The following is a 13,401-nucleotide window of genomic DNA, read 5'->3' as shown; positions in this document are numbered from 1 at the left end:
CTCTCTCTCTCTGCTGTTGCACCGACTGGAATGGGAATAGTAAATGTTACCCCTCATGAGTCCAACGCTTTCCCTACTGTTGCGCAGACTGGAGTGCGAATAGTAAATTATAACCCTCCTGAGTCCAACGCTTTCCCTACTGTTGCACAGATTGGAGCAGGAATAGTACATTTTACCCCTCGTGAGTTTAATGCTTTCTCTACTGTTGTATAAATTGGAGTGGGAATAGCATATTTATTATTTATATAGTTTAATTTTTTATTAATAATGTTTAAATATACATTATTATTATGTGTTTGTGTATTTAATGTTATATTTCTTATATATATATATACATATATATATATATATAAATGTATGTAATTTTAAAGATCCTTTTAGTAAAAATATTTTTAGATATTGTTTACTTTTTATGTATAATTAAATTGGAAATATTTTACTTTTTTGCAGTTTAGTTGTTGTACTATTTATTTAAGTGTATGTAAGTATATATATATATATATATATATATATATATATATATATATATATATATATATATATATATATATAATTATACTGGTAAATTTAAAAACAATTATCAAATTATGATATAAGTTAAAACTAATATATTTTTTAATAGTTTTACCATATATATGTGTATATAAAAATACACACTTAGATATATGTGTTTGTTTAAATTAGTAAATATTTATATCTTTTTAAATATTATTTAAACATTTAATTTACATTATATTAATGTTATATGTTAGAATATTTAAGTTTTACTTATTTAAACTACATATTAAGTAAAAAAAATAAGATTATTGTATGTATTTTCGATATTAGTGTAAAACAATATTTTTTCCCGATATTTTTGTACTTACCATTCTATGTATAGAAAAACTATCTTTTTGTGATCGATCAGCATGATATTTATGGTTCCAATATTGTGTCAGTGAACTGGTGAAATAGTACTTTCCTAATTCCGAATTCTTCAACTTTCTATAATTTAACTCCAAATTGGGGAAGGTGAAACAACCTGATTTGCCCACTCTTCTAAACAAACAAAACAAGTCTGGTCACCTTGCATCTAAAATCTCTAAAATGTTAAACTCAAACAAATTCAGCAAGACTTCCCCAATCATAACCAAATGGAATAATGTACTACTCACAGGAAACACACTACCCCTCTCAAGCGAAACATGGAAATACAGAAATACCTACAGGATATATTCCTGCACTTTACAATACCTAATCTAATCTAGCTCACCTACTAATCCCACCAACCATCTGCATGAACTCACATATACACCACAGATGATAACTCCTAACTCAAATTTAATTCATTTAAAAGATACTAAAGAAAAAGCATGGAAGGGTTTCCGGCCTAATCTCAATCATTATCAGCAAGAACAAGCAATATCCACTAGATTAACCACTAATGGTTGTGGAGCAGCCTGGTGCCTGGCATAAAGCGTTTCCACACCTCATCAGCGGTAGTAAGAGCCATATAAATACAGTTACAATATAATGCAATACAGGCCTTGCATGTTTGGATTTCAGTACACCAAATAGAAGTGACATGCATCTATTTGTGTTCATTGTAATGGAGTGAAACATATTTTCTGTAACAACAGCAGTGAATGTATGTTGAAGAGTTATTACTCACAAAAAAAAATGTCATTGATGAAAATCTTAAATTCTTCTTAGAAGAGCGACCTCGTATATGGGTGAATGAATCAGTGAGCAATTGTTATGGGATTTAGCCAGAGGACAGAAAAACCATCCATTGTAATGCACACTTTATCCATTTCACGTGTCATGTAAAAAATAAATTATTAGCTTTGTACAAAAATCAAATATTGCCAATTTTATATTAAAAAACATGCATGAATACTTACTTGTGAATGAGCGCACAATCTGGAATCCTGGGTCATTTGTATTCCTGGAAATATACAAGTATTTGGGTAAACAAAACACACATAAAAACAGAACACAATGTGAATCTTTATTATAACAAAACAATTTAAAATGGTTATAAATTTAGCCTAGAACGTTTCTGTACTGCGGGTTGCTTACAGTAAACTCTAATCATCGATAGCTTTTGGCATGTTTGGATTAATACTTCCTAGAGGTTTTGTCCCCTACTCCCAGAGTCTACGTGCCCAGTGGTCACCGCCTTTGGCTTGTCTAGCCTTGATCATTACAAAGAGTTCTCCCAGAGGTTTCCTAGATACCTGCGGTATTGTCAGAAGTGTGTTCAAGTAATGATAGCGCTTTTGGCTAGAGTGACTGAAAACCACCAGCTGCCCCAGTTGTGGCTCAGCTGCAATCGTTTCCCGTTGTATGCAGAATTCAATGTAGGGACCATTTCAATGACTGCAAAGACATTCTATGAGACTTAATTCTACTTTCAGCTGAGCGCACTTGAGGAATTTAAATTAGCGCGTGCTTAGCAGGCTCTTTTAGGTTCAACGGTCAGGGTATCCAAGCTCATAAAACCCTGATTTTTTATATTTTATGTTATTGCGTGCTTTTCTATAGTACTACTCCACCAGGAAAGTACTGTGCTTTACAGGGAGTGTGGAGTTTAATGCACAAAGTAACTCAGAATGTAGCACATATTACACTGTAAAGCACAGAAGCATCAGTCAGTTTGGGAGGATACGAAAAAGATGCTTCAAACATTTTTTTGAAAAAGAGAGATTGGTTTGAGAAGGTTGATTGACAAGCTCTGAGTTCTCTATGTATGTTGCTGAGCCTGTGAATGACTGATTTTGTGCGAGTGAGGTTTTCAGTCTCATTGGCCCAGATTTAAGAAACGTTCATGCAATGCCACTCAGCAACTAAAGTTGCCACGTTGTATTGTGTGAAAGGGAGAGAGCAGAACAGCGCTAGCTACTAAGATATGGTGTTGTTTTCCTCCCTCCCGTCACCTTGTTTTCTTTGATGCATTTGTTTCCTTCAACTTCATTCAAGGCGCCAGTCAACACCGTGCCATTTTGGTTCACCATGCACAGCTACTTTGTCAACCTCATCCTCCATCTTCTCCATCACATCAATGTCACTTAGCAGCACATGCGACAGAAACTCAGTGTCAAAGCTCATGATCCCAAGTACATATTCCAGGTGATAATGGCACTCCTGAAGCTTATACCACCACCTTCTGGTTGGTGAAAATGCCCTACTCCTGCTTTTCATGCTAAACAAATTTACCAGTGGTTTGTGATCAGTAGTCAACATAAATTCCAAGCCCCACACATGCATTCGGAAATACTGCACACCCCTCCACATCACTAGCACCATCTTCTCTCTTCTGTGTGAAGGCTGCCCCCTAGCCCTGTCAACTTGCATATGTCATAAGGATTCTGTTGTCATGTGTGTGAAATGGCTTCAGATGCCTAGCACCCTCTATTTGTGTTTTTCTCAGTGGAAATGCGTTCTTCACTCGATGCATTCCTCACGTTCTTCTTTGTGAGGTTACGCAAGGGAGATGGTTTACCGGCAAAATACTGTCCAAGAGAGTTCACTCCATCTCTAGCAAATCTGCACTTTCCTCTCTTCAGAAAATACCCAGCTCCCTTTAATATATCCAGCACCTTATTCAGTCTCTCGTGGTACTCCCTACCCACAGCACACACCAAAATGTCGTCTTGGAAATATGCTACATCTGTCATACCTGTAAAGCCCAAATGGCATCCGTTTGCAACAATAGGCCCTCTCAGTTGTGCCACAAGTGGTAGAGTGGTAAGGCGGTGGGCTGGAGGTGTGACTCTGTCCGTCAATGGCTAGTCTTTGTGAATTTATAGATGTATTTCTTATCTTGGTCCTCCAAAATGGGCTACCGCTCTTCTCTTCCTCCTTACTCAAGAAAGATGTGTAATACTGAAGCAGGAACACAACAGAAATACAATGCAGACTGGAGAAAACCCCAGTATCCAGAGGAAAAATTGAGAGCAGAAAAAGCCTCTGGAAGTTCAGGCAACCAGACCAAGACAGGCACCAGGAACCGCAGACGTAAGAGGGAAAAGAAGCACCAAGAGCATCCATGACGAGCAACCAACATGCAGTGACGTAACAATGCACTAAATCACATGCAAGAGCTCCTTCAATAGGAAATAGTCCAAAGATGGGAGGAGATATCACAGGAAGTAATCACAGCCATGCTGAGATGGGATGGTGTCATAGAACTAATAAGCTGAAATGGCTCTAACACAGATGGTAAAACATGACAAAGAATTTCAGGAATCAAACTCCCAGGATAAGGGTCGGGATCCAATTCATCAGCCTCCATGCAGAACCGCGGAGGAGACATGGGAGTCAGAGACGGCACCATCCAGTCATTGATCTGTCTAGGCACTCTTATAGTCAGTGTATTCACTCAGAGACAAGCAGTCTGTGTCCAACATCTGAGGTTCAAGAGAATGCCCCAAGCGAACGGGGAGCCTTTCCATGGAAACCGGGGGAATAAACACCTCCTGACTGCACCGGGTGCCTGGATACACCACTACTCAAGTCCTTTACTGGTCGGCAATCCTGAGACACCCACACCAGTCCTCTTATCTCCACTGATTGGTGAACTGTATTCACTTGTGGTCCAGTCATTAATCTCTGCTGTTTGCTGATAATTTGCAGCAACCGAGGCTTTCCATTGCAACCCTGGACCGGTCATTATTTGTGGTGCATAAGTGGGATCCATCCGGCCACCATTATGATTTAATGCACCTTGGACACTTTTTAACTCGCTCCAAACTAGTTTCCCGCTACACTGTGGTTGATTCAAGCAACATATCTGCCGTTCTTGCTTGTAGAAAGCACATTGACAGGCACAGACTCTCTTACATTGCTTGTCCTCTTTCAGACTCAGAGGCAGCATCTCTTAAAGAAGGTCCTGATGAAGAACCAGCCATCCAAGTCATCATAAACATTACAATTATTGAGTCAAAATATTAGAACTTCTCATTGAATCGACTGTTTCACATGACTTGTAGATTGTAGGCAAATATTTTAATACAATTGTCTTATAGTCTAAATATAATAAACAGCTAATTACAACATATTTGTTTATAATGGACACCTCTGCATATCACGATTATCACTTTTCCCGTGCACTGTGAATGAATGAATGATGACATTTATAAAGCGCTGACTTTCACTCCAATGGAGCATCTTGGCGCTGAGAGTGAGTAGACTGGGTGTCAGGGAGTGTGGGTTCTAATGTGTACTCAGATGAGAGATAGGGCCAGACTATCTGGAACTGTGAAAATCTAAGTTTTCAGTTTTTTCTTGAAGATGGATGTGTCAATTGTGTTATTGGAAGCACTACAAAATGTAAACTATTTCTGTATATTCATAAACAAATCTATACGTACTCACTTCGGGCTACATGATGTTACTTGACTTATTCCTCATGAATCGATGTAGCTTATACTGTTATTGATACCCAGGTTCTGTGAGTATATGGTCTCCCGATTATCATTGTTCACGCTGATCAAAGGGAAGGACTTTCTTCCCAAGTCACCAATCCTAGTGCAGATTTGGTCAGGAAGGGGAGAAGTCAGGATCAGGGTCTCCCTGTATAAGTCTCCTGGATTCAGTCCACCGTGGAGCATGACTCAAGAGTGCCACAGTCCTGACTACATGTTTCTCCTTCCCCTTTTGGGGAAATAAAGATATTATTGGGACTTTGGTAGAAGATACCCACTGAAGAGAAAGACTGGTGTACACGTATGGACTGGATGGGACTGACATGTCTTCCTTGCGTTGTAATAAGGCAAAAGAGTGAACTTTTACAAGTTTATGGAGTGAGAAAGCGTGAAGTAATACTGCAGCAATATCTCCTAAAGTAGGTGATTATTATAATAAATACAGTAATATCACCATGAATCTGATAAATTAACAGGCAGTCTATGGAACCAACAGCTGTACTTTCCAATTTCAGATCATGAAGAAAGCCTTTCATATCCAACTTCGGCATCACACAACAGCAAGAGCACTTCCCTTCATATTCACAGGGGTTGGTGTAATGTGACAACAGCAGCTTCCATGATGATAAACCACAACTACAGGGGAGCAGTCAGTGGGCCTCAGAGCAACACAAAAAGAGAGAGAGCCCTCCAAAACCTACATATCCTCACAATAAAGGAGCAAGAAATACACACTAGACTAATACTCATAAACACACTCAGTATCAGACAGCATAATTAGAGTGGGGGTACTCTATTGCTCCCATTCAACCTCAGCACACTAGAGCCCACCTCTTACTTCCCCTCCATATTGATTGCATCATTCCTGGGGCTCCTGCCAGCATGGCCTTCTGGTTATATTTGCACCACACAAGTACCATTGCGCATACTTATGCACAACCAGTGCTACAAATACACAAAAATAGGCTGCAGCCGAGGGGCATGAGATGAATATTCCTCCCCATTATGAGCCGGCTACATTTGAGCCAGGCAGTCACCAAACTTTAGAAAATCCCAACACCATCAAGAGGCCTTGGTAAGCTATGAATGTTTGGTTATTTGAAAGGACTGCAACATAGTGTAAGCCAACATTTGTAAGGTGTGCAATTTGTAGGAATTCACTCCTTTGGACAATGCAAGAAAAGAATTTTCGCAAGATAAACTCTTTCGAGGAGCCAAGTTTCCAGATTTTTGCAAAAGGGGAGCAAGTCTTGGGTATATCGTATGCTGATGGTGGACATTGAGTTGGATTTCACCCTGGAATGTTAATCTTCACCCAGGAAGGGATGAGGTTTTCCATAGAGGAACTCTCAGTGCAGTAGGAAAAAATCAATTCCAACAGCTACTTCGGTGCCTTTATATGCAGAGCCTTGTTTAGAATCATTGGCGTTTTGACAGGCATTTCTCTTCTCTCTTTCGGTGAGGTGGAGATAGATCTTTGGGACTGGTTTCATATGGTCGTGGAATTAAGAGTTATAAATCAGAATATGGGAGGATCCCAAGTTTCCTGATAACTATAGGGCTGCAACATTCCAGCACAGCATTGTAGTAAGCTAGTTGTTTATGTAGACAGGTCATGTCTGACTGTCCTTAGGTCAGAGTTTGAGACAACTGTTTTCTTATGCAATTTGTGGTGCTATAGCCTGACACTTTTGGATATGTAATGTTAGATTCAAAGGAGAGGTGTATTGCTTTTTTATGCAAGATGTTGTGACCCCAGCTATGGGGATTTGCAACCCAAGATTGAGGGGTTAGAAACTCAGGTCTTAGGACATTGAGTCAAGAATGAACAAAGAGTTAGGAACTCACGCTCTAAGGCTTAGGGCATTGAGGCAAAGACCATCACTTGCCAGGGTTGATCACATCCATCTCCTGGGAGAGACACCTGGAGTTGGATGTTGGATGCACTGTTGTGTCATCCAAGCGCTGACACTCTGTGCATGTTTTCCAAGGGTGTATTTTGATATTAAATGCAATTCTTGGTGACCTCGTGTGGGGAGGTGGCTGAATGATCACCCTAAGTGACTTACTTACACTGTATTGTTTTGCAGGTGCGAAATAAATCAGACAACTAAGAATTTTTATAAACATTGTTGTGAGTGAGGAAATCTTCTTACCCATCATCAACACCACCCTCTCAATTTAACACCCAAATCTTGAAAATCAAAGAATGTCAGTCCTCTTCACAGACACTCTCATTCTTACTGCAGAACACCCAAAACCTTATGTGAAAATACTATCTACATCACAGACCACATTGACTCCTACCTCCTCCCTCTTAGTTTCACTGATATCTCTGAGACTATCACTGACTAAATGAAGAATTGTTTAAAAACATAACTTGAGGGATCTAAACCTTTTTCTCAACAGCTTTGCGCTAGTGCTGCTGAATGCCGAGATTGCCTCATCTTTATTCAATTGTATGCCTGCTTCTTCCACCACCTTACGCTTCCTTTCTCTTTATGTCATGCTTGCAGGGTATTTTCCATCAGTACTTTCTCCCTTTGTCACTGTTTCCCTATCTATCTTTCTCGTCCTACTTCTGTTTCCATTTTCTACTGGACTCCATCTTGCTCTTAGTGAAACTCTGATGAGTAAAAATAATTCCTAATTGCCTAATTGAGAGCCGGTGTCCACAACCTGCAATCATCAGCACAAATTAAGCACTGGACAAACGAATAGCAGTTCACGAGGTGACATCCAAAGAGACCATGCCACCTTTATTCACTTACCCTGGCTAGCATGAAGGAGAGGAAGATCTGGCCTGCTTATTAGAACATTGGAATGTTGAGCACTCCACTGAAGACAATGGAGTAGTTCCAGGCTTTTAATGGCTGGAAAAGCCTGGAGCTCGAACATTCCAGTGTTTTCTGTTCACAGCTGTTGCTGTTTAAATCTCCTCAAACTCACTGGGGCCTTTGTCTGTTTTTTGTTAGAACATTCTGCCCTCTAGTGGCGGATTGTTCTAATAACCTTATAGTCTGCTGTAGCTGGGCTTAACCGACCTTTAAAGGCCCACTCTCCTGTTAAAGGCTCACGCCTTCGGCACGGGCCTTTAAAGCTGGAGTGAGCCTTTAATGGCCAGTATAACTCACCACACGGTGCTATAAGGCTATATTAGAACATTGAAATGTTGAGAGCTCCATTGAAGACAATCGAGTGCTCTGGGCTTATAATGGCTGGTATAAGCCCAGAGTTCCCACATTCAAATGTTTGTCTTCCTGTTTCTCCCTTTTTAGTTCAGAACATTCTACTCTTAGTGGGTGGAATGTTCTAATAGCCTTACTGCTCTCATGCCTCAGGCTATACCTGTTGTTAAAGGTCATCACCGTAGTTATAGGGCCTCACTGGCGGCTCGGCCCTATGACTTGGGATCAGGGTCTTTAACAACTGGTATAGCTCTCAGCATTCGGCTATAGGGCTATATTAGTAACCCCTTATCACACCACCCGAGTCCCTAGACTCCTTTCCAGTCTCCCTCAAATATACATGTATGAAACGTCATTGCTCTGTTGCTCTTTGATGAATTCATTCCTGATCCGCAGGATGAACACTGCCTTCCCAACACCCACTCCTATGGTAAAACTTTGGTCCTCAAATCTACCTTTCTATTACACTTCCTTCCACCAAAGACCCTTCACTACTGATTATTCCCTGACCATCATGATAATGAATATTCCTCCATCCTCAAATACAACTTGCATGAGCCCGGTATCAAAATGTAAATTCTCCCCCAAATCAACTCCAGTCAACCTGAATGAGATATACAATGATTTGTCTTCTCTCTGTGATGCCAGCACTCAGAAGAATTTTAGTGCTCTTCTGCAGCAGTCAGATTTCAACTCTCACTATCTCCTCTGCACTGTCAGTACCAAACCTCTTTATCCTCATTCCCGGATCTACCTATATGCATAAGCATACTTTCACAAGTGAAGGAAGTCCAGCACAAGCAGCACCTATACATGGGTAAAGTGGTCCTAGACATGCTAGCAGCTGCATATGACTGTCGTATTGGCCATCTACCAAAATCTCATTCCTTCATTCAACTCCTCACCCAGTGTTTGTCCTATACACACATAAACCCTTCCTTTCCCATGCCTTCATGCCAACTCAACCCAGCTTAATCTCATGGCTTGTGAGGCCACATCCTACTTCTCCTCCAGCATGAACAACCAACACCTTCAACACTCAAAATGCTCCTTATTTCTTCTTACCATTCCTCTTACAACTTGCCTTCTCCCCTCTCACGCAGCTGTATTCACCCCTTTTACCTCCACCTCACATTTGGAGCTATTGAGCATTCCATGTGAAACCATCAGCTCTCAAACTAGAAGGCCCAACATCTCCTTATAACTCTTTTTCTTGTCTTATATCTAACTGAAATGCTTTGCATTTGTGGTAACTTATACCCTGTTAAAAAAATGCCAACCCCTCTCCTTCATCCAAATACTACCCAGTATCTCAATTCCCCTTCTGCGAACATCTTGAACCTTGGTGGTTCATTTGACTCATGCTATCAATCCTACTGCAATCTGCTCAATTCAATAAAGTTTGCATCTGTCAATGACATTCCACATGGACGCCTTCACACCTATTCACAATATTCCCACCAGTCCATCACAACCACCTCTCCCACATTTTCATCCTCCTTAACATTTTTGACTTCTCAGCATCTTCACCAAAGTTGATCAACCAACTATGCAAGTAACTACTGCTGCCATAGGCCCTATTACCAGAATGCTGTGTGTATTTGTGTCCAATATATATAACTGCTCACTCTCCATTTTCACCCCCTATGGTGAGATTAAGATATGTTATTCCTCTTCCTTCGACTACAGTTTCGAAACTGCCTCACAATCATCAGATTATGGACAACCAGCCACCATAATCTCATTTCCAGTTTATATCCCCCATCACCATGCAACAGTAAACTGCTTTACCACCTTGAGGCAAGTTAAAGTGTTTTTGCACCCTCTGCTCACAGTTTGATCTCCCTTGGCCTCCGGCCCATGTAGATAACCTATGGCCCAGCAGACAGGGAAATGGACAGGGGTTTCACTGATCATCTGTAGGCTACGTCTCTGAGGATGGGTCTGTATTGAACTGCTTCATACCTGCCAGACACAGATTCAGGATTATTTGTTTACTTGGGCCCCCTAATTTTGGTTTGTTTTGAGGTGTAAAGAAATAACACAACAAATCCCTATCGCATAGTAACCAAGGGACATATCAACAACGATTAGAGATAAACATCGCTAAGTGCGTTTAGCGATGTTCATCCATATCAACAACGCTTTTCACAACGGCGATAAGAAATCCAGTGATAGCCGGGAAATTGACGTTTTGCAGGGAACATCGCTGGTTTTCCAGCGATGTTCCCTGCAAAACTGTGATAACCTTGCTGATACGACTCTGTGGTCGTATCAGCATAATCCACCCCCTATGTTAAGCATAGGTAAGTCAGGATTTTAGCAGACATTAGTTTTTGGCGAAAACCGCCGTTTTCGCCAAAATCTAACGTGTGCTAAAATCCTGTGGGCTGCCTTGTGAATATCACGTTCGCGATGTAAACATCAGCGATATTTTACAAGGTAGTCCATCCGCGGTACGCCCAGTGACGCCCACTTTGCATCTCATTAGAGATGCAAAGGAAGGCGTCGGGAAAAAGGGTGCTAACATGCGATTATGCATATTAGCACCCTCTTGTAAATAGGGCGATAGTTTTATCCCTGCTTTTTAAGCCAAAAAAGCGGAGATAAAGCCCTTGTTAATGTGCCCTTAAGAAAGTAACAGTAGCTCATGAAAGCCTAAATTATAGCATCTGCTAATCTGTCAGAAATGTAGCAATGGAAACCTATACAAAGGTTTTACTTGTGACAGAAATGTGGTTGAAAATACAACCCCCTGAAATGAAGACCCTTTTCAAAAACATCATAGAGAAGAGACCAACATTCTGAGTTAACTCATGATAGGTGACTTACAAACTCCTTGATTTACGGAATCTGGAATCTTCTTTTAATTCACCTGTGGATTTAAACATATTTTTAGATTACGATGTTGGCCAAAAATCAAGGGGGATAAATAAAAATCCCAAATTCACCTTGTACATAGTGTGCTGCATACGCTCTCAACAAGTTTAACATTTGGGAAAACATTGCTTGATGTTCTGGAGCCTCAATCAGAGCAAATGGGATATTTTACAGCATATAAAATAGCAATGTGGTAAATTTTCTGTACGTAAAATAACACATTCCTGGGGAATAATATAACATTTTATGGTAATACCTTGTATATACCTCTAATTGTTTTGGTGAGCCCCTAATATGTAAAGAAAATCTAGACCATCACCATTACAACAAACAGATTATGTGCCCTTAAATCATACTTTGGGATTCTTATGGAAACAATTGTTAAAAATAATCAAATATGCACAGCAGCTAGAACTTCGATATAATTGGCGGTGTATTCTGGGATGAATTGATTATTAGCTCAGGCAGTAAATTTAACATTTTATTGCTCTCTCCAAACGTAAACCTTTTGAACTCAAATTAAAAGAAACGGTAGATACACAGTTGCCTTTCCCCACAGTGTTTCATTTACTCAGCAGTTAGTTATGTAGAGCATGCGTTTCCTGTGAGAGTAGCCCGGCTAGTACAGGAACTACTTGGTGTGAAAAGGAAGCAAGATATAGAATACATAGGAAGGCAATTGATGTAGGTTCACAAATGGCATTAGAGGGCAAATGCTAGAGCTGGAGTAGGACAATTAACTGACCTACCCAAAGGGAGCCAGTAGAGATACTGAGAATTCAACATAGGACTACAAACAATGTTCTAGTGGCCAAGAAGGCGGCCACTAGACATGTTCTTATTCAGCAAAAGATCAGTGAACACTAAAATCTTGAGCACTTGAAAACGTAATCATAAAGAATGAGGAATCCAAGCCACAATGAATGCATTTTGGATAGGAATAGAGAGAGATGTGCAGTGAATGTGTATGTGGGGCAATGTAGAGAAAACAGTGTGGGGCAAGCTAGAGAAAATAGCGTGCGGCAACCTAGGGCTAGTTTATAATATCAGCTTTTAATCGCAATTAAATGTGGACTGCTCAAATGTATTTTTATTGCAATTATTTTTTTTAGTACATGGAACATTGATAGAACTCATTTATTGTTTCAGGACTAAAGTGACAGTAAAAAGAGACAGATCACATAGGCCCTTATTTGGAGTTTGGTGGGTGGGTTACTTCATCACGTTTGTGACCGAGTAACCCATCTGGAAAACTTTAAAGCAAGCCCATCATAGGGCAAGTGAAACATGTCATTTTGGGTCACAGATGACGGTGGAGAGAGAACGGACATATCCAGAGAAGGAATTAGGAGAATTGTGTGGTATCTCCACAGGGAAGAAAACGTCAGAAGCGTAGTGGAGATGAAGCAGCAGTTTATTGAGTAACAGACTTGCGGGGGAACAGCAACACAGACGAAGGTCAACAGCCAACTGCTGCCAAACAGAACGGTACCCAACACCGTATTCTGTATTCTACATTCCAACAGCAATCTTGGTCCTAGTGTGGGCGTGAGCATGACCCAAGGTTGCTGTTGGGATGCTACAAATTGGTATTGATATGTTATAATGTCTATGCCTAAACTTACTGATAAAGTCTGAACAAGGGGGCAGGTTTACAGGGTTTACAGCAGATTTCCTCAAATATATGGATTCTCCAGAGTAGTTAGCAGAATGTTTGTATGTGATTGCTTCCATAGTGGGCCATGTCAATCCCCACCTACGAATAATCTGCCTCATGTTAATGATCACGAATGGTAACCCAGAGATCATTCGACTGTTCAGCTTTCCATTGCAACACAGCTAGGTATGTGATTCATAAGTACCACTAGATGCATTCATCTCTAACTCCAGCTCAAGAGTAACATGGTGACCTTATAATTTTACCT

General features: G+C 40.4%; 1 protein-coding gene across 2 annotated transcripts in view; it reads right to left on the bottom strand.

The window, feature by feature from the left end:
- LAT2 (linker for activation of T cells family member 2) overlaps positions 1-13,401 on the bottom strand; it is a 244,489-nt gene that overhangs the window by 100,616 nt on the left and 130,472 nt on the right. For both annotated transcript variants that reach the window (XM_085649777.1, XM_085649778.1), the window contains exons 3-4: positions 11,429-11,471; positions 1,884-1,927 (exon numbers count right to left, since the gene is read on the bottom strand). In XM_085649777.1, the coding sequence (XP_085505903.1) occupies positions 1,884-1,927; positions 11,429-11,471 (87 nt within the window). The remainder of the gene's footprint in view (positions 1-1,883; positions 1,928-11,428; positions 11,472-13,401) is intronic.

Source organism: Triturus cristatus, chromosome 3_2 (genome assembly GCF_964204655.1).
Source record: "Triturus cristatus chromosome 3_2, aTriCri1.1, whole genome shotgun sequence".
Taxonomy (NCBI): domain Eukaryota; kingdom Metazoa; phylum Chordata; class Amphibia; order Caudata; family Salamandridae; genus Triturus; species Triturus cristatus.
Note: the sequence above shows the minus strand (reverse complement) of the source record. Positions and strands in the feature narration are given on the sequence as shown.